Source organism: Rhipicephalus microplus, unplaced genomic scaffold (assembly GCF_043290135.1).
Source record: "Rhipicephalus microplus isolate Deutch F79 unplaced genomic scaffold, USDA_Rmic scaffold_15, whole genome shotgun sequence".
Classification (NCBI taxonomy): Eukaryota; Metazoa; Arthropoda; class Arachnida; order Ixodida; family Ixodidae; genus Rhipicephalus; species Rhipicephalus microplus.
The window spans coordinates 8919636-8940225 of NW_027464588.1; the positions used below are offsets into that span (position 1 = coordinate 8919636).

General features: G+C 41.5%; 2 protein-coding genes across 4 annotated transcripts in view; both read left to right on the plus strand.

The window, feature by feature from the left end:
* The window catches only part of LOC142784679 (uncharacterized), a 264403-nt gene that overhangs the window by 40343 nt on the left and 203470 nt on the right, over nt 1-20590 (plus strand). The gene's annotated exons all lie outside the window — the stretch shown is intronic.
* LOC142761757 (mediator of RNA polymerase II transcription subunit 28-like) overlaps nt 1-20590 on the plus strand; it is a 39666-nt gene that overhangs the window by 16372 nt on the left and 2704 nt on the right. For all 3 annotated transcript variants that reach the window (XM_075883148.1, XM_075883147.1, XM_075883149.1), the window contains exons 2-5: nt 1521-1614; nt 6706-6772; nt 9810-9922; nt 17073-17396. In XM_075883148.1, coding sequence (XP_075739263.1) covers nt 1567-1614; nt 6706-6772; nt 9810-9922; nt 17073-17360 — 516 coding nt within the window. In that variant the 5' untranslated portion in view covers nt 1521-1566 and the 3' untranslated portion in view covers nt 17361-17396. The remainder of the gene's footprint in view (nt 1-1520; nt 1615-6705; nt 6773-9809; nt 9923-17072; nt 17397-20590) is intronic.

Below are 20590 nucleotides of genomic sequence, written 5' to 3' on the forward strand. Positions count from 1 at the left end.
GCACGCTGGATGACTAACATGGGCAGCCGTAGACTTTCATAGTGTAGGACCGCCTACGTGCCATCACGTCCATTCAATTGCAACAAATTTCAGGATCACTTCTACTGTAATAATTTCCAAATTATTTTGTATTTATGCATAATAATTACACAAAGTGATCACTTTGTTGACTGAAATATAAACACAAACGCTGAAGTTGACGTCAGCAAACAAGTGCTTACTAGCGTCATACCACCCTACTGGTAGAAGGTATGAACTATACATGGGCGGTGGAAGTGGGGACATCTGGGCAGATCAGGAGTACAGTAGGTCATGCACCGATGTACATAAGTATGTTGCAAAAAAGCGGACCAGGATTGTCAAGATGTAACTGCAGCTGCCACTGGGTATAGCACGTTTGCGGACATTTCAGTAAAGTTTTCAGACGTTGGGGTTAATGCTGGCGGGTGCATGCCTGCGTAACAAAGGGAAAATTGTGCTGTGTCCTTTATCAAGCAGAAGACCTGGCCAAATTTGTTATGCTGTTTTGTGTGACACAAATATACTGGCTCAAAAGCGACTTAAACACTTCGCATTCGATCAATCAACATCAGAAAATTTTGTTTGTTTTTTTTCTTGGTGGCGTGAGGACTATTTTTTAGGTGACTTATGTCTACACCCATATGGGAGGATTGCACAAAATTTGCAAGTTTCGGAGGCAAATCGAGTGAGATCCATCTACACATGACAGGTGAATTGAAAGTAAAATGAGGTTCAGAGTTTTTCACCCATCAAGCGAGTTATCAAGTAATCAGGGTGACTTTCTGTAACATTAAACACACCTTTCTGTCACTGTTTCAGTTCATAACCCCAATGTTCATAACCACACAGATAAAAGCATTCTTAAAGTAGGCTTTGCACTTCAAACTTTTTTTGCATACAACTGTACACCATGTCTTTTGTTATGTGGCATCGCTAGATGCAGGCGCCCTTTGTTAGAATATAACCTCCTTGGTACGGTCATTTTCATATTGCCACAAATAAAATCTTGTCATTTGTGATAAAAGCTGTTGTCAAGAGAGATGGTTATGTACAGCATAGTCTGGTCACACAGAAGTGGATTTTGGTGTGGTCCACGAAATGAAGCTCCGGTTTATTTTGTGGCCTGGTCCACAAAATAGGCACTGCGTATTCTAATCTATTCCTGTAGACAACATAGCTGCGTCTGTTCTGGTATGTGTGTAATGAATTGGCGTGTCAAGTGTGACACATTACAGCTATGTATTGCATTCTACTGCCCTCTATCTGCAACTGTCTTTTGTCTATGCAGCGCACAGGTGGCACACTTAGCACATCAAAACTATGTGTCGCTTTCGTCTGTGCTTCAAGTAAATGGAACCCCACACAAACTGCACGCTCGAGTGTTTTTTTTTTTTTTTCCATAAAGGATCGCCATGTAAGACATTGCATTTTGTTGAGGCCTATGCTCAATGCTATCGAACCAAGTGCAAACAATATAATTATAAATAATGCCTTTGCAGATTTTCATTCATCAAGTGTACGTGAGGGACTGGCACCAGTCCAGAAATGGCTTCCTCCAACCACATCGTGGACGATTTTGAGAACTCTTTTCAGGTACGGTCCTACTCCATGTTTGAAACTTGGGCAGCAGGTTCAAGTTTGCTGGGGGAAGGAAAAGCGAAAATGGCAGCAGTTTATATTCAAAATGCACTCAAATAATTTAGTTAGTGGAAATTCACCAGCAGGTAGTAAATTAGCTGCTCAAGTATAGTAGATTTCAATCCGAGAAAATATCAGCTCCACCTGCAGCCAAACTCCTATCTCACACCAGAAGAGGTGCATATTTGCATTTTTGTGTTGTCAAGCACTTCAGCATATTTAAAGTAGTTAAATTTTATTATAAAAAGGAAAGTTTGTATCATTGGCGTTAAATGGAAAGCTTGAATGTCCGAACGAATTTATCAGAAGCTCTGACATTCAGCCAAAAATATTTTAGTCGGAAAAAATGAACATTATTTTTCAGCATGTCTGGTACTTACATTAGATAAGCAAAAAAGAACTTGTGCTTTAACCAATACCAGCTGGTTGTGGTCATCATTATCCGAAATGCTATTATAAAAGTAAAGGACACAGGCGCACCATGTTTTGTGGGTTCATCTTATATTTATCCGTAGGCTGTAACAGAGTATACCTTAGTTTATTTTCATGATGTGAGGCACTTTTGTGTGCTTAAAAGGACGCTGAAACGGTTTTGAAAATTTTGTACATTGGGCCAGTAAAGCAAATCCTAAGGATCACTTTCAGGCCAATTTAAGCTCTGCATCAAGTGTAATTTATTATAAGACTTTAAACATGCAAATTGCTGTAGATTGCAGCGGGTGCCTGAATGAGCTTTCAACTTCCCACTTCCGTTCTATTAATTTGAACTCACAGACAAGAAAGCCAAAGAATGTTTTCTTGTCTGTTAGTTCTAATTAATGTTTTGTTTAACAAAAAAAAACATGCCCTCAAAATTCCCCATCTTTCGCTTCAATTCTATGTTATACTGTTCCACTATATATAACACTGGTGATCAATCCTATTGTCAGTAAACTGATTGTCCATGTCACTGAACCTCTGGTGGACAGCGAGCATCGTCAGCCTGTGTTACAATGTGCATAGTGCCAATGTGAGCTGTACGACATTTATTTCGAGGTTTCTTTCCTCTAACATCATGAATTTTTCCTTGTTGCGTTGTGTGCTGCTAATCTAGTGTCTAGTGACTTGTAAAGCTGTGACATCTTGTGAGGCACCTTAGGGAAGTGGTGGATGGAGCCAGTTCATCTAGTCGATGTAGTAAGCGTCAGGCTCTCGCTATCCGATAGACTCCAAAATCCACACACTTGTAGCTGTATCTTTACTCCTAAAACACACAACTACATTGAGTTGAAAATAAAGAAGTGGGGCACGGGCTTGGGGCGACGCCCCAAGTCTTAAAAATGTGTCTACTGATGTTCAGCTAGATGGTCAAGCACAGAAACGCAGCCGGTCCCCGTCGAACCATGTTGTTTCTGCTTTCATTCCATCTAAACCAAAAAAGACTCCGCCCAGTAAAGTACCTAAAGAAAGTATTTTGAAGAAAGTTGTCTCCGCACCAATTCTTACACCAAAATAGCGTCCCTGAATGTTCTGCAATGGAATTGTCGCGCTCTATTTTCTGCTATTACTTACTTACATTGTCTGTGTGATAAACTAAATCTCCATTTAATCTTACTTCAAGAATCTTGGATTGCTCCAGATACCAATCTTTAGTATAAAAACTACCGTTTGTTCAAGTTAGACCGCTCTATGAGAGGTGGTAAAATAGTCACAATGATTTCGAACAAACTTTGCTATAAAACCAAACAGACGTTAGAGCTCCTCTCCCTGGCATACGAAATATTAGTTGTAGGCTTAACTCTCTCTATTGGGCAGGTTTTGCCAGTAGTAAATGCTTACTTTCCTTCAGGTGTACATGACACTCGGCCATTAGATACTCCAATATCCACGTGTGGAGGAAATGTTTTATTAGCAAGTTACTTCAACACCTGTCATATTACATGGGGAGAAAAAACCGATATGTGCGGCCGCTGATTGTGGCATTGGGCCCAAAATAATAATTTTTCATGTCTGAATTTGGGAAGCCCAACATACATGTGCCGTCATACTTCTTCAGCGCTGGATTTAACTTTTGCAAGCTACAACTTTAATGTTTCATTTTGGTCAGTCGTTGGTTTTGCAACACATAGCGAACACTTACCGATAACTTTCGAAATGAAAATCAGATAGCCTCATCAATCTCTATCACTCATACGCATATAAATTACTCGAAATTTAAAGATTCCTTTCTTTTTTTTGGCTTTTCTATCGGATAAAAGCACGAAGGCGAATGCTCTGAAGTTTCAGCTCTTCTTCCTGAAGTGACGGTGCTAAGCTTGATCGAGTTATATATAGGTTCTTTCATGCTACTAGACAAATACTCACGTCAAGTTTTCATTATGAAGGAGGAACGGTATGGGTTAAAATACCTGCTGTTGTTTGAGCTAGTCTAGGTACTTCTATCACTGCCACATGGAAACGGGGATGTTGAGCATGAATTTAGCAAAGACTCAAGAGTCCTGCACGACAGGTCAAATTTTTCTTTGTCAAGTGTAAATGGCATATGTCACATAATGTCATATTCATAGAGGTTTGACAGTGACTTGTGTTCATTTACAGTAAATTAAGATGTTATCAAGGCTGCCAAGGGGGCGCCAAGATGGTATGCAGATCGTTGCCTTCATGTTAAGAGCGACCATCAAAGCGTATGCATATAGGTGCAGAGCAAAGCTCACCAATTGTGGGAGTTACCAATAATCAAGCTGAAAAAAAACTGGCTGAAGCAGAAGGGATGATTAAATATGCTGCATTGTTGATACAGAGGGGCTTGAGGTCTAACTTCTCTGACATTGAGAGCGAGCAAGCAGTGCTTGCTCAAGCACGACGAGAGATAGCCGAGTTCTACTTACGTCCTGAAAAAACATGGAGGAAAGCTTAGTGCTGTTTCATGCGAGTGACATGCGTTTGTTATGTATATCAGTGTATCCATTCCTTCATGCATCTGTGATCCTTGATTAAAGCTTGCATTAGTTGTGTCTTCTGGGAACTGATACACACACTGAATGTAATACTTTATACTATAAGATAAAAATAGCATTAAAACGCTGTCTGATGGCTTTTTCATTTTTGCAACTTGCTATGAAACTAAGGGGAGCTACTACAAATCATTTTTCTTGCTACCAAACCTGATACAAAGCACTTTTGGCAATTCCTCTTACTCAAGTTACAATTGTAATCTTCGAGTGGTCATCGCAGTGAACAGGAAAGGGCTATGTATAGTTGAAGTAGTTGCTGAGCGCAATTTTTCCAAACAATTTCAGGTCACCCATACTGTGAAACTTCGTTAGTTTTCTGTTACTACTAGGCCATACTGTGAGATTACATTATTGAGTTCTATCTATAAAATAGTTGATGACTTTGTGGATACAGTCAAAGCAAAGTAATAATGACTTAGTAGTTCTTGGACGACGGTCTTACTTGATTGACTGTATTAGCTACAGTAATTCAGTACGTGTGTGTAGGACGAATCCTTTAATGTTTTTATTTTAACTTGAAGTGCTGTTTGTTCTTGTTTACTTCTAAAATATTGCATGCTGGTTGTACGTATACCATGTGCTATACAGCGAGTGTTGCTTTGCTGAGAAAGCATGGTGTCCCAGTGTTCTAGTATATTTTGGGAAGTGTACATGTAGCTGAATGCTTGCTTGGGATTTTTATGGTAAGCAGAGCAAATATCTGTGTTATGGTATATTTTGTATACAGATATACAAAAACACCACATAGCTTACATTCAGCACCCAAACAAGTTTGACTATGTTGTGCATGCATATTAAGCAAACAAAGAAAAATACAAGATGCCTTTACATCGCATTGTATAAGCCATAAGTGTAGCTGTCTTGGGGCACAAAATTCTCCAATCAAGTTGCATTGCAAGAAACCGCAAGAATTTTACGCTGTTGGTGTGTTTCCGAATAAAACTTGCAGAAAAACAGCTTTAGTGATGAAGTTCTGCTTCTTTGTTTTTCCATGACACATCGATGATTACAAGGAAGGCCAGCGCATTGGTTGCTTGATACCATGTGTAGACCAGTCAGGGCTTGTCCAAACAGGCGATTTACTGAGGTCATGCGGAAAAGGGATTGCGACTGGCAAGCAAGCTGGGACTCAAGGCACTTGCAACTAGCACCGGTTGTGCTAAACTTTTTCCACTCAATGTGTTTGATGGTCACACCAACCAGTGTAACTCTATGCAGTTTTATGCCTCATTTAATGCTTAACTAGTCCCAATCAATCTCAATTACATTCCTGGACATTGTGAAGTTATGATCACTTATTTGACTAAAGAAATTTGAAATCCTCGCGCAATGCTTCTAAAGCTTTTTGTTGGAAAGCAAGGTGTAAACACTCAAACACAACGGGTAAATATGTTCATTTGCTTTGAGTCATCTGAGTGCTCACAGCAATATGTTTAGAACTATCAATACCTTTGATGTCTGATTGATATGTTGAATCAAATAGACCTTTGAATGTAATAAGTTTCATCTGCCATAGTGATGTGTGCATGATGGCCGATGGTAGATGACATGCTTGACAACCTGTAAAGCATACATTTGTTTTTACAGAAATGCCTCTTGTAGTGTAAAGCTCAGCGTTCTCGTTTATGACTATTACGCCAAGCTCATCCACAATCCAGTGCATTTTCACTTGGCTGTCAGTATGTGCTACCAGTGCAATCAGACAGCTGCCTAAGTCTGCATGCAGTGTCTTCCTGTGCCATAATGCTGCACCCATGTTTTAGAAGGTGCTAGGTTGTGACACTACAGCGCCACATTTGAGAATTGAGTGTCTAGGTCCAGTGCATCATGGAAAGTGCATAGTGTGCAGGGAACTTTGGCTGAATCGTATATACCTGTTAGTTGTTATCTATATCTTCACCACTTTATTTTTCTGTATATTTTGGTGTTTTCAACTGCAAATTTTACTGGGAAGATGGGAGTTGTCTGCTTTGTCCCTGCTATAGCTGTCCCACTGTACACCCTTTAAGATGCCTCACCGAGCAACCACTTTGCTAATCCATTTTTTTATCAGGCATGTCTGTCTGCAGTCACAAATCCAGATTACTTCTATGTTCGTGACTCAGAAGAAGTAAAAACAGGTATGATGGTTTATTAATATTCTTCATTAGTAGTACTTTGAATGCATGTTTGCAGCTTGTAATTGCTATCTCATGTACCAACACCAAGCAGTGCACAGACCTTCTTCAATAAAGAAGGGTCTCTTTATACGCATGTTTATGCATCTTCTTACAATGTGACATAATAATTGTTAGGCTTTTACATCCAAAAAAAACAACATGATAATGAGAGACACCGTAGTGGACGACTCTGGAAATTTCGACTTCTTGAAGTTTTATAATATGCACTTAAATCTGAATATGGGGGCCTCTAGCTCATTGCCTCCATCAAAATGTGGCTGCCATGGCCGGAATTCGATCCCACCACATTTGGCTTGTGATGTTATAGGATCTGATATCTGAACTTGGGCAGTATTCACCTACAGTAAAAACTGGACTATAGGTCAAAATTTTGTTCTGGAAGTCAACTACCACGATTGAAATTCATCCGTTGTTTTATACACCGGTTATCAGCAGAAAAAATACTGAAGTCTGGCCACACTGGATGATAAAAGTCAACCGGGGTGCAAATCAAGACGTCCTCAAATTTCGTCATGTTGTCATATTTGCCATCTGGTCCACTTTTATTGGCCCAGAGGACTGCTGCAGCATCTTTGGTGAAGAGTGCCTTCATTAGGAAATTTCACAATATGGCAGTGTTTTCAGGGTCTAGGAATGCACCTCAGTGTGTTATAATAGACACTGTCAATTCATTGACCATGGCACATGGCTTTGGTTTTTCATTGAATGCAGTGTGCGATATGCTGCCACTGTAAAAGAGGAAGCAGAATAGAAGGACAATCAAAAAAAAAAGAAGGCTGTTCTCATCATATCAGGATGACATGCTTTCTCTCTCCTAGCACTTGGAGAGCACAGTGGAGTGGCATTGCTTGCGGACTTTTACTGAACGAAGGAGGGAGAGTGTAGGCTCTGACAGTGTAGCTTGCCTCCTGGAGGCATGGCAATCAAGCAGTGTAATTTCTTCTAACGTATTCAACAATGAACCAGCACAAAAAATTTTTTAGTAAGACACTCCTTCGAAGACACATTACAACTACTAACAATTCATCAAAACATGCATAAAGACCTGGTGAGAGGCCCTTTAAATATTTTTACATTAAAGTGAAATAACAGATTATTAAGCTATCCTTTGGAAATGCTCCTGTTATTAAGTTCACCATCCTAGGTTTATTATTAATGGAGAAAACCAAGGTTAAGGTTTAATTTTTATATCTTGGATTGAAACGTCCACATATGAATGTCAGAATGACTCCATGGATTTCAACCTGTTATTTGCATTTTAGCAACAATTAGTCAGTGAAATTTCCTGAAGGTCGCTATTCCCTGGTCCCCTCAGAAGACTATGAGCTTAATTTTTTTTACAAATAAAAAATTTTGTTAGCTCTAGCATACAGCATCAAAATCTATGACGTGGGTTGATCTGGGAACTGCAAGTTGGTGCTACCACCTGTGTTTTTTTTATGCATTTGTCTACTTATCAAGTGCCTTCTCGTGGCCATGTTAATGCTTTCGGTAATTTTTGTGAAAAGGTAGTTTTATTATAATAAAGAAAGTCAGTATTTCTCTTCAATGTCATGTGCCATTTGCTCTCTGCCTGTGAAATGCTGGGCAAGTCAGTACATATCTTAAATAAGGGGTTATCACTGCTCACATGTCTTTATATTTCTTTGTACCACGGGAGTGCTACTAATCCCTCATTTTGATGTATCTACCTAATGCCAGCCACAGGTGTTCTTGGTGAGGACTGTAAAGATGCTTATGTACACTCTACAGCAAAACTTTGCTGGATGAGGGTTTGACTGAAGATAGATGACGCTCTTAATCTGGTGCTTGACTGTATAATCTTTCGCAGGTCAGAAAAAAATGCTATCACGCTGGGCTGCACACGGAGCACAAAGGCTGATATCACGCCTATTTAATGCAGCCTAGGGAGCATTACGGCGGCACCTAGGTAGCCGTCTATGAAAAGGTCTATAGGTTTCAAAAAGAGGGTTTGAAGTCTGTGTTTCCAGATAAAGTGGGAATATAGCTTTTTTTATTAATGTTGAACATTACTCTAGTGCTCTCGTTGCTCATGCTGCTAGTTTGGGACACGAAGACCTCCAAAATATTTTTGGCTGTGACTTTAGTCCAGTTCAAATGCTTAGCGTACAGAGCATTCAGCCAGCAGGCAGGCAGGAAACAAGTACAAAATAAATTACTTTGATATCGGGCTTCTATCATACAAAAGGTGTTCAACCCTTTTCATTCTCCCTATGTGCTCAGTAGCATGAATTGTCATGCTTGCTGCTGGTCACGTTGCTGCTGATCCTACATGGTCACGTTGCCATCTGCAGTGGTGTACTGAAGAAGTTGGCATGCTGTCGTGTGGTTAGCGTGGGTATTAGCAAGTTTTAGTACTGCATACGTAGCGTTCTTAACAGCGTTGCCTACGTAAGCAACCAGAGTTTCGCACAGAGCACACAAGTTATGCTCATGCACAGTACATGAAACGCAGCCTCCTTATGTATGAAACGTTATTATGGATGCTATATAAGTAGGAGCAAGATAGCAACTTGCTCTCACACACAATTACATGGCATTACATTGTACAATAGTTGCATCAGTTCAGCATGTTGATATGCATTGGTGTCACTAAAAGTTCAAAATGGCACAAGAAAAAGGAGGGGGGCGGGGGACACTAAAAAATTGATGTTAGCTGAAGGGCAAAGAAACAGACAAGGGAAATATCAGCAGTATATACATGCTCTTAAGTGTTAAAAAATGTGAGTGCTTTAACTGGTGTAAATACTTTACTTTCCCCTTCAAAGTGAGCTTTTAGCTGCTCCTGTAGGTGATCTAATTTCCTCACACAAATAATATCGCTGGACTAAAATTTGCATAGATTGGAAACAAATATCTTCTTCCAAATTTGTACAGCATAATGCTTAACTCTATAATTTGTTTTTAGGATTCACTGAGTTATAAAACTGTTACTGATTTGGTTCATTGCTTTTAGGAGTAGAGCAGACCATACAGCGGTTCCTGGATGCTGCTAAACAGATGGAAAGTTTCTTCCTTCAGAAGAGGCTTGTACTGTCGGCTCAGAAGTCAGAGCAGATGGTCATGGAGGTGAGCCCCCTTTTGAGGAAATCAATTGGATTTTGCAGTGATCTTTCAGAGTATTTTATTTTCTTGTCCCTTTGTCGTCGTTCTGATCTTGTGCTCTAACAACCGTCATCGAAATCATAATGTTACATACCAAAAATGCTGTAAAAGATATGGTTTAACGTCTATTCACACTGCTGGTGCGGCGCTTCGTTCAGCATCTGAATAGTGCATAGTATGTGGATTGCTTAAACTTTGACATTTTGGCTTTGAACATTCTTCTGAATTTTTGAGTGAGCATGTCATTCGGACCTCAAATTTTGCTCTATGGCATTATTACTAGTTACCTCTGATTTCTGTCATCATTTAATTTTCAGAACATTGCAAATAAAATTTGTGCATAATACCTGAAATAATATTCTAGTGTGGACTTGACTGCCCAAATGCTATTCAGCAGTGTATAGCAGCTCTGAATCGTAGAGAATTATGTACTGGCGATGACCTTAAAGAATGAAGTTGCAAACACAAAACACTTCTTTTAAAGTAAAGAAAATGTACTAATCGTATGTGACAAGTGTGAGCATTAATAACTTAGGACAATATAAGAAAGCACAGTTTGATATTACAGAAATTCACGAATTATTCATTATTTACATTGTTGTTGAATGACTTTGATTTCAGGTTTCTTTGTTGGTAATATTAGCAAAAAGCTCTAGACTTAAAGGTAATACAGTTGGCTGCTTTATAACCTGTAATTGAATCTTGCACCTTGATGACAAGTGACACCTTGAGAAACCGTGTGTGTTCCATCATCGTGGTGACATGCTAAAGTTCTACTATTGCACAAATCTGGTGACAAACAGATGTTAACGAACTACTGGTCAATTTCCGTGTCTTCTCACTCATGTAAACTTCTTGAACACATAATTTACAAACATATTATGGATTATTTGCAAACCAATAGTATACCAAGTGACTGCCAGCACCGTTTTCGTCGTAGTGTGCGCACCTTCTGTGTGCATGACGTGCTGATGCGTCCGCGTTGTGTGATCCTCCAGCTTCGTGTTGCTCCGATACCAAATAGGGCCGAGAAGGAATTGGGCTTGCGAAGTATACATTGAGTGTGTAGCGAAGGTTTCAAGCTCACCTCCCGCATTCCTCGCATTATGCTTTCACGGCTTGCAATGAACCAATTAAAAAATTCTAGTGATACAAAGCTTTTCATTGGGCTCCTAACAACTTCCACTGTCTAAGTAAAAATTCTCATGTGACCTAGTGAAACGCCATTTAAGAACTAAATGACAAATAAAACAAAAACCACATGAATATCGTTTTTTCAATGTAAACTTTACTTTTCCCTGATGACACTCCACGGTTTCGCATTTGTTCTTCATGGTCCTGCCGCAGCACAGAAGCACCTCCTGCTCCCTACGCAAGCGAGGAGATGGCGAAGAGATGCCTAGCAGATGACGCGACGCAGATTAATACGTGTGTTTAGGCTTATCGACCTTCCTATTGGAAAAAGGTCTTGTAGGCTTGACAGTGTTGAAAGTAACTTATGAGATGGAGTATAAGCTGCACCCCACTGTGTTCCAAAAGCTCAATTTTACCGGGTAACGCGAATACCAGACTCCAGCGGTACTTGAAAGGAAAATTTGAAGTTAAATAGTGTTTAGATAGGCACAGATTTTGAATACAGGCATTTATAGACACCATAAAAACACTATAAAAGCTCTTCTTGCCCTCTCATTCGTGCTCATATGTCAGAATTGCACGATAGGAACACAAGAAACAAAATAGGCATTTGCCTATAATCCGGTTTCTAGTAATTTGCGTAGTCAGCACTTTCTAAAAAGCTAGGAGAAACAGTCGTGTACAATGCATGCGGCATGAACGCTGCCAGCCATGCTCTAGTAAAGAAAGACAGCGGCCGTAAATATCCTTTGCTCTTTTTTTTTTTTTTCAAAACGTGAATGGTGCTAGCACCCCAGGAAAATGCCATGAGATAGCTGTCGTAAGAACTTGTGCCACTAGCTAACAGATAGGATGGCACAATGAATATTTTTAGTCAAGAACATGCACAATTTATTACATCTTTGTTTTAAATTGTGCATTTCAAACAGAGCCAAACAGTAGATTGCACTTGACTCTCCGTGATGGTGGGTGCTCCGGAAGAGCACACCACGAAGGGTTGATCACATATGTAACAGTGATGAAATGCCTTTTTTGGCCGACTGTACCTTGGTCATACTTAATGTATTGGTTAACAATTAAAAGTAAGGGTTTATGGATGCTTCCCTTTATTATATGCAGCAGCTTTTATGCTTCAGTAATAAGTTTTCCTTAAAAGAAGTTTACATTTGCACTTTAGGAATCCTGAAATATTCATGTGTGTTGAATAGTTAGTTTTAGCCCTCAGCAGCTTTTATGCTTCAGTAATAAGTTTTCCTTAAAAGAAGTTTACATTTTCACTTTAGGAATCCTGAAATATTCATGTGTGTTGAATAGTTAGTTTTAGCCCTGAAGTAATAGTATATTAAAAACTATCTTTCCCCTGAAACTGCCATAAAAAACCAAATCAGTGTCGTGGCTACTGTCGTATACAAAAATATAAAAGCCATAGCAAACTTATTATCTAGACTAAATGATTCATAAAATGGGGCTCGCCACTTGAATATTGTATTTTGTCGGTATTGCTCACTGCGAGTGCGAAACATGACAGCAATCAGAAGGTAAAGTCATTGAGATTTGCACTACCAAGCTGAACATCAGAATGGGTCCCATAGATACTGAGCGGGCTCACAAAATTGACAGGTACGATGTTTCTAGAAACAGACCAAATATTGTTATGCTGTCTCATTTTAAGATGAAACAGCAGATTCTTTCAAATACTGAGCATTCAAAGGTTCCACCTAACACCCGGTTAGTGCATAAACAGTTGATTACATTTGGAAAGTCCCAGCAAAAGCCGTTTCAACTATGCTACAACAAGCTCAACCTAGACAACAAGACTTACAAGTACGATAATGAAAGACATAGCATTGTATCAACTTCATAGCTACCTGCTACCACATCTGTGAAACCCACCCTATGCTCTTTATTCTTTCTCTACACTAACATAAAAAGCACATCGAAGCGCAACGAGCTTTGTAATCTGCTCACTAGAACTGACTGCAAATTTGTACTAACTGAAATGTGGCTCAATTCAATCGTCCAAGACACAGAGCTCTGTTCGATCTTTCCAGATTGCAACGTCTTAACACATGACTATGAGGTTAAACAAGGTGGTGGCATTCCGATAGCTTTTTATCAAAACCTGTAATGCAAGATCATTAACGTCACTTCACCCCTCAAGATGTTGTAAGATGTTGTTTGTGTTATGCACACATATGTTCCCTCAAACCCTTATCTGTGTATATGCTATCGGCCATCTGATGCAAATGCTTTTTTCTCGGTTCATTTCCACAAAGATTTTCAAACAATTGCTTCATTGTCATGCACCGTTGCTTCTCTGGTGACTTCAACTTCCCCGATATAACTTGGCTTGAACCTACCCTGACGCTAGCCAAGAGGAAGCCTGAAAGTACATTGATCAACTTGTGCCTCACTTTCGGACTAACTCGACTTGTATAAAATCCAACACGTGTAAATGGGAAATGTTCAAACATACTTGACCTCATTTTATTGTCTCATCATGACAGTGTATCTCCTGTAACACATTTTTCAGGACTAAGCGATCATTCTGTATTACTTGCTGAACTCGCAAAAAAAAGTTTAAACGAAAATGCTTTATGATAAAGGCGATTATGACGATTATGATAACAGATAGCATCAATGCCATGCTGACCGATTTCTGCAGCCATTATATGACTGAATTTCCAAAGGATTAAATTGGACGCCTTTTAAGAACTAATAAAACTCGCAGATATGTTCATCCCAACCATTACCACTATAACAAAACGCCCCATCCCCATGGTTCGACAGCACACTAAAATGTCTAAACAACAAAAAGAAAAGGTTATTTCACTCAGCCAAATGCTGAATTTGTGCATTCGCTTGGAAGATACTCGGCACAATGGAGAAGAAGTTTAATTTATAGTCCCCAAGTGCTGATCGCTTATTTTATCCAGAAACACTGCCTATCATGCTACAATATAACCTGAAACAGTTTCGGAAATATATTATCCCAAAGCCACATAAAACATTATCATTAGTGAATGACCTCATTATGGTCATTGTGGTGTTCCTATACCAGATCACAACGTAACCCATGTACTCAACACTGTTTTTGTCTAGCGTACTCACTTCTCAGCCCTGCACTCAGCTTCCTGAATGTCCTTAGCTAGACCACCCACCAGTGTCTGTATGTTTGAAGCAAAACATTATTGTTAAACTAATTGAGGTGCTTAAGTTAACGTCCTCAGCTGGCATCGACGTAATCAACTCCAAACTGCTAAAAGATGCTGAACACGCCACCGGTATGTTTTGCATCTTTCAGCAATCTCTGTCATCTGGAGTAGTACCTCAAGATTGGAACGTCGGCAAGATAATTTTAGCACTGAAAAAAGGCTCATCTTATTCATGTAGTAACTATCCTCCCACTTCCCTCACCAGTGTCTGTTCCAAATTTATAGAGCATGTCATCTATTCTGATGTGGTAAATTTCCCAGCATCTTGTCATTTCTTCAATACTAATCAGCATGGTTTCCAAAGGTCATGTCTTGCGAAACGAAACTCTCTCTTTTCACCCATTACATATCCTTTCACCTTGATTGAAATATACCCGTTTATTTCCTCTTTCTACACTTTCAAATGGCATTTAGCAAGGTTACTCTTAAGCGGCTCTGTCTAAAGTACGGACAATTAAATTTTAACACTCCTGTTTACAATTGGCTCTGTGATTTCTTAACCGCCAGCAATTGGTTTACGCTAACCAAAATGATCACCTGTTGTCTCCGGCATGCCACACGGCATGGTCCTGGAACTGTTGCTTTATTTAATACACAATAATGACTTACCTAACGGTTGTATATCTAAAATTTGTTTGCTTGCTGGTTACTCTGTAGCTTATTGCATTATACTTAATGCTGGCACCTCACCCTGCAGTTACCTTTCTCTCATAGAATCCTGGTGCTACAAATGGCTAATGTCTCTATACATTAGCAAAACATCCCTCCAATTTTTTGTCATCAATCATCCATTTCCACTTTTCATTGCGAATCATTCATTTCCACCAAATTGTACACAGTAGATCGCTTGGAAATAAGTGCAGTTTCATAATACAAATACCTTGGTGGTAACTTTGCAATAACCTCATTTGGTCCGTTCGCATTCCGAACGTCACAAACTGAGCTAATCACGCACTTGGCTATCTGGATCGTAACCTGCGCCTTCTTCCTTCCCCGGTAAGACTACTAGCATACTCAACATTTGTTTGACGAAAACTTGAATACACTTTCTCAGCGTGAGACCCGCATCAAACCAACATCTCATCCATGCTAGAATTCATACAAAATCGTGCAGCTAGGTTGGATCATTTGGACCATTCTTATTGCACCAGCATCACCAAACTGAAGTCATGTCGTCATCTTCAAACCCTTCAGCCGCACTGCAAAACTGCAAGATTGTCTTTTTCGTAAGTTCTATAACCTGTGTCATTAGGCTGATATCGCACCTTTGTGCCGTTCTTCATCCCGTCATGACCATCCAAAAGCAGTTTATCCCTGGCAGCTCGCACGACCGCCTACGCGAAATCGTTCTTCATTCAGACTGTGAAGGACTAGAATCGTCTTCCTGCCGATGTGGTGCACTTCTCCAGCCATATATCCTTCAAGGCATCAGTCGAAACTTTCAGTTACGCCAACCCCTCATGTAGTACCCCTCACAGGGTATTTGAGGAAGTACCGTATTTACTCGCGTAATCCTCGCACTCGCATAATTCTCCCACCCCCCACAACCCCCAAGAAAAATACGATTTCTTTTTTCCTCGAGTAATTATCGCACCCCCGAAAATTGCCGCAAAAATGTCGTCTGCTCGTTTCAGCCACTGATGATGATAGCGCGCGCCATTTGGCGCCATGTCTTAAGCATCAAGCATACTATTGCACGCAAATTCAATCCAATCCAGGCCAAGCCGAAGTGGCCAGTGCGCGTTGCGGCGTGTTTTGTATGCTGTGTCGGTAATCTAGGCACGTTATGGTGTGATACTGAAGCTATACGGCTGCTTCAAGTTCCAAGTGATAGATGACAACGGCACTAAACGACGGCAACAGGGCCGCCGGTAGGCCCTTCGGAGTCTACGAGTTTTTGTGATCGCTACTGGTGACGACAGCTGAAAGCCACCAAGACGCGTTGGGCCTGCCGTGGGCCTAAAACTGGGATTGATGGTAAACTTTATTTCGTCAGAAGGAAACTGCGGACGATTCTGTTAAATAGCCATAAGCCCAATACCGACGTCCTACGCTTACCTTTTGAGCGCTCCTGTTGAGCGACGAACGCTACCATTACGCCCGCAACGCCCACAAGCTTTGCGTATGGTATTCAAATTCTCGACTATTTGCTTGCACTTTTTGTGTCTCAAATAAATCTTGCCTTGTGTTGAACCTCTGCTTTTATTGTTGAGGTAATTCTTAATTAGTACTTCTCAAAGCTTGCTGTTAGTTGCTGGTGTGAGAATCCCGATTTGCGGCCACTTCATTTTTTTTTTTTTTTTGCTCTGTGCGTTCTCGTGAAAAGTTCTCCCCGCGTAATTCTCGCACCCCCCAACTTAGCATCGCTTTTTCGGCTAAAAAAGTGCGAGTATTATGCGAGTAAATACGGTAATAGATAAATGAATAAATATCTGGGCATACTAATACAATGCACAATGGTAATTCTTGATTGTTGGGGCAAGTCCTCATCCTGTGGTCAACATAGATCATCAGCTGTTGTTAAGTAGGCTCATTGCTTTTATGGCAGATAATAAATTCTGCTCAAATGTCTACAATACCACTGTCGCACAATGAAAACACTGTCGTGCTACGAGAAGAATTTTGTATTTTTTGTGCATAGGGATTTAGTGAGTGCGTTTTCTTTAGGAAGGGTGTTGTGTATTAAATGTAAGTGCATTCTGGCAGTGGCGATAGGAGAGGCGTATTAGAAGCGACTAGAAGCTTAATCAACTCTGCTTATGCAGGATAGCACAGAGCTCAAGAATGAGCTGGCCCGCAAAGAACAGCTGCTGCAGAAATACAATGAGAAAATTCACTACTGGCAAAGCCTACTGAATGACACAGCTAACGCAACAGGACAGCAGCCACAGCCACAGCCACAAGCACCACAGGGAGGCGGAGCACAGCAAGGCATGCCTTCACAGAACCAGCAGTCTATGCCTATGGGCGGGGCAGCGCAAGGCCTGCCAGGTCCACTAGCCTACTTGGAGCGGACCACATCCAACATTGGCATGCCTGATCCCAGGAGATGAAGGCTGGTGGTACACCGAAGGGACTGAAGCCAGAAGGTAATGCTGTGTGTGAACTCCTGGAAACTGTCGCACACAGTGGTGAAACACAAGTGACCAAGTGTACTATTATGAATATTGACCATTTTTGTCTGCAATCAACCCTCCGTTAGGCTATTGTTACGGTCTTGCTCCTTTGCCAACGTCAGTTTACTGCCGCCTGTAGCCAGTGCGCCGAAAAGGGGTTGCGATGCTGCAAAATAGTTCTTTTTGCCGCCGGGTGTTGTGGCTCCATCAACGAAAAGGTGTATTTGGGGCGTCTTTTTATCACACATCAGTAATCATCCATCTCGCGCACTTACCTCACGTTATTGCTGCGGGCGCGGTACAGCTCAGTCACGATAGTGCAGCTATCTGCACTACACAGCATTATTGATTGGAAAATGGCGAGCCCAGTCCTTGAGAAAGGCAACGGAAGCAAGTGAGATAACGAGTATTACTGTGTAGTTGAAAAATGCCCCAAGTACTCCTATTTTCCTTAGGGGCTTGACCGGATATGAGAACAGGGGCAAAATTAAAGAGAAAGGTATAAAATCGGGGTCTTTCGAGCCAAAACAGGATGAATTGTGACCACCTAGACTGCTTTAAAAGTCTCTTAGACATAAGTACATAGTAGTAAATGTTACGAAATCAAACCAATGGCCTCATGCTCACTAATCATCAATTGATTCATTGATATGTGGGGTTAAACATCTGAAAACCACCATATGATTATGAGAGACGCCGTAGTGGAGGGCTCCAGAAATTTCGACCACCTGGGGTTCTTTAACGTGCACCCAAATCCGAGCACACGGGCCTACAACATCTCCGCCTCCATCGGAAATCCAGCTGCCACAACCGGGATCCGATCCCGCGACCTGCGGGTCAGCAGCCGAGTACCTTAGCTACTAGACCACTGCGGCGGGGCTACTAATCATCAATGCGGGTACAAAAGCTTTTCTTTTTTTTAATAAAGTGCTACCACATAAACAAAAAATACAAAAGGTTTGTTCATGTGAATTGAACCCAAAATCACAGTCGCAAGCTCAACTATTAGTATTATGCTTTCTGGTAAGTACAGATGGTGACAGTTTTTTTTTTAAATTTTTGTGTGGAATAACTGACTTTAATAACATTTGTACTGTTTCCAACCTAAATATATGATTGAGTAAAATGTTACTGCTGCGAAAATGCGAAAAATTGCACCTCCTCATTATTCGATTTACATTCAAAGCTATGTAATCGTATTCAATTCGTATTCGAAAATTTTGATATTCGCACACCCCTAATGAAGTAGTAGTAGTAGAAAAATTTATTAGGTACATAATCCAGACAGGCTAGAACTCCAGTGCCCCGAGGAATATACAGGATGAAGAGCGAAGTCTGTCCGGCAGTGTGGTGCCATTATTCCAGGGCCCCACTGGCGCGAGCCATTCGATCAGCTCTGTGGATCAGTCGCAGCTGATCCACCAGGGCTGCGCTAGACAGCAGCCCCTCCCATTCCTCCCATGTTCCATTGGTGTCGTGCTCTGCACACTCCCACGTGATGTGAAAGAGTGTTAAGGTGGCTCCACACCACGGGCATATGAAAACACTGAGGCAGATGCTCTTAGTGCTCCCAGGAAAGCTGTCCGCGTTGTTTGACGAGACGAACCGAGACTGGGTTCAAGCTTGCAGGCGCTGCACAACATAGCGCCAATATACCACGGGCATATGAAAACACCAAGGCAGATGCTCTTAGTGCTCCCAGGAAAGCTGTCCGCGTTGTTTGACGAGATGAACCGAGACTGGGTTCAAGCTTGCAGGTGCTGCACAACATAGCGCCAATAAACCAATTTTGTATTTCGCAAGTGCGCTTTTCCGCACTGCATATTTGATCAAGTAATGGTGGCACCTGTCGTGCTTCAAGTGGAAATGCAGTCCTATTTGAACGTGATGGAGCTTGTCTACTATGAGTGTTTACATCAAGAGAGACGATTTTTCACATCATTTCGTAAGCAAACCGTGCTTGAACAGGGTACTTTCACTGAATGACAAGCCAACTGCGTAGCAGGAAAGCTAACTTTACAATTTTGAAAAGGGTCTATAGTGCGAAGTTAACAGCGTCATGAAAAACTGCATCCGGAGGCTGAACAGCGCCGAGCACAGGCCGATGCATGTTGAAGCCAAATACGGCTCGCTTTCGATGACAGTCTGCATGCAGTGACTACTAATCCCTTCGTACTCAATACACACACGCACTACCCTGTTAACTTATAACAAAACAGACAGTCAAGGGGGCGTGTGATTGAAAAACGACCTGCCGCGTGAGCATCTTGCATGAGAGCATACATCAGCATTTCTTGTTTTAGCAGCTTTCGTGTATCGCTATTTGATATCCTGGGGCTGCCAAATAGGTCAATTTTATGAGCCATTTAACCTCATCACGATCAAATTTACGGTCGCGAGGCTCCCTCGCGGACTGGCTCTTTACACAGCCACTGATGAAGCAATTGTGCAAATCCATTGACATTGATTGATATGGAGGGTTCAACGTCCCAAAACCTCGATAGATTATGAGGGATGCTGACTGGGGATTTTCATACGCCTGTCCTATTTTTTTATTTCCGTGGAAATTCCTTTTTTTGTGTGTGTGTGTGTTATCATTCCTCGCGGCCGATTCCACGCAATCAGCAGCAGTTTTGCAGCAACACTAGCGAAATGGGAGTGTCGACAGTAAGCGGAAGAACGCCCCTTCTTTCCCCTCATGTTTCGGCAGCACCATCCACATATCACGCTATCTCGGTTTTGAGGCTATTTGCCATGCGCTCGCATGTTCGAACTTATGTTGCTCACAATTGTACATTTTTATTAGATGCGAAGCAACTCTTTTACAAGCCTGTGTAACGCTGTCCCTCCGTCCGCACCGATCCTCTCACCGCAAGTGTTGAAGCAGTGCCAAGTAGCTCATGCCCTCCTAGCAGTGCGCGGTGACGTCTCTCTCCATTACCTGCCGCGCGCTTGCCGCGTGTCAGCTCTTTCTCGCTTCACCCGCGCCATCTCCCTCCATCTGTCAGCGTGAGCCGGCAGCCGGCGGGTACGCCGAGAGCCGACGAGCGCGCGCGCTGCTTGCCGCGCGATTGCGCCGACGGGCGGGACGCCGCCGCAGCATGCTTCCCACTAGTGTGCGCGTACCTTTCCAGGCTGTCGCCGGCGTTGCGAGGGTGGATGACGAT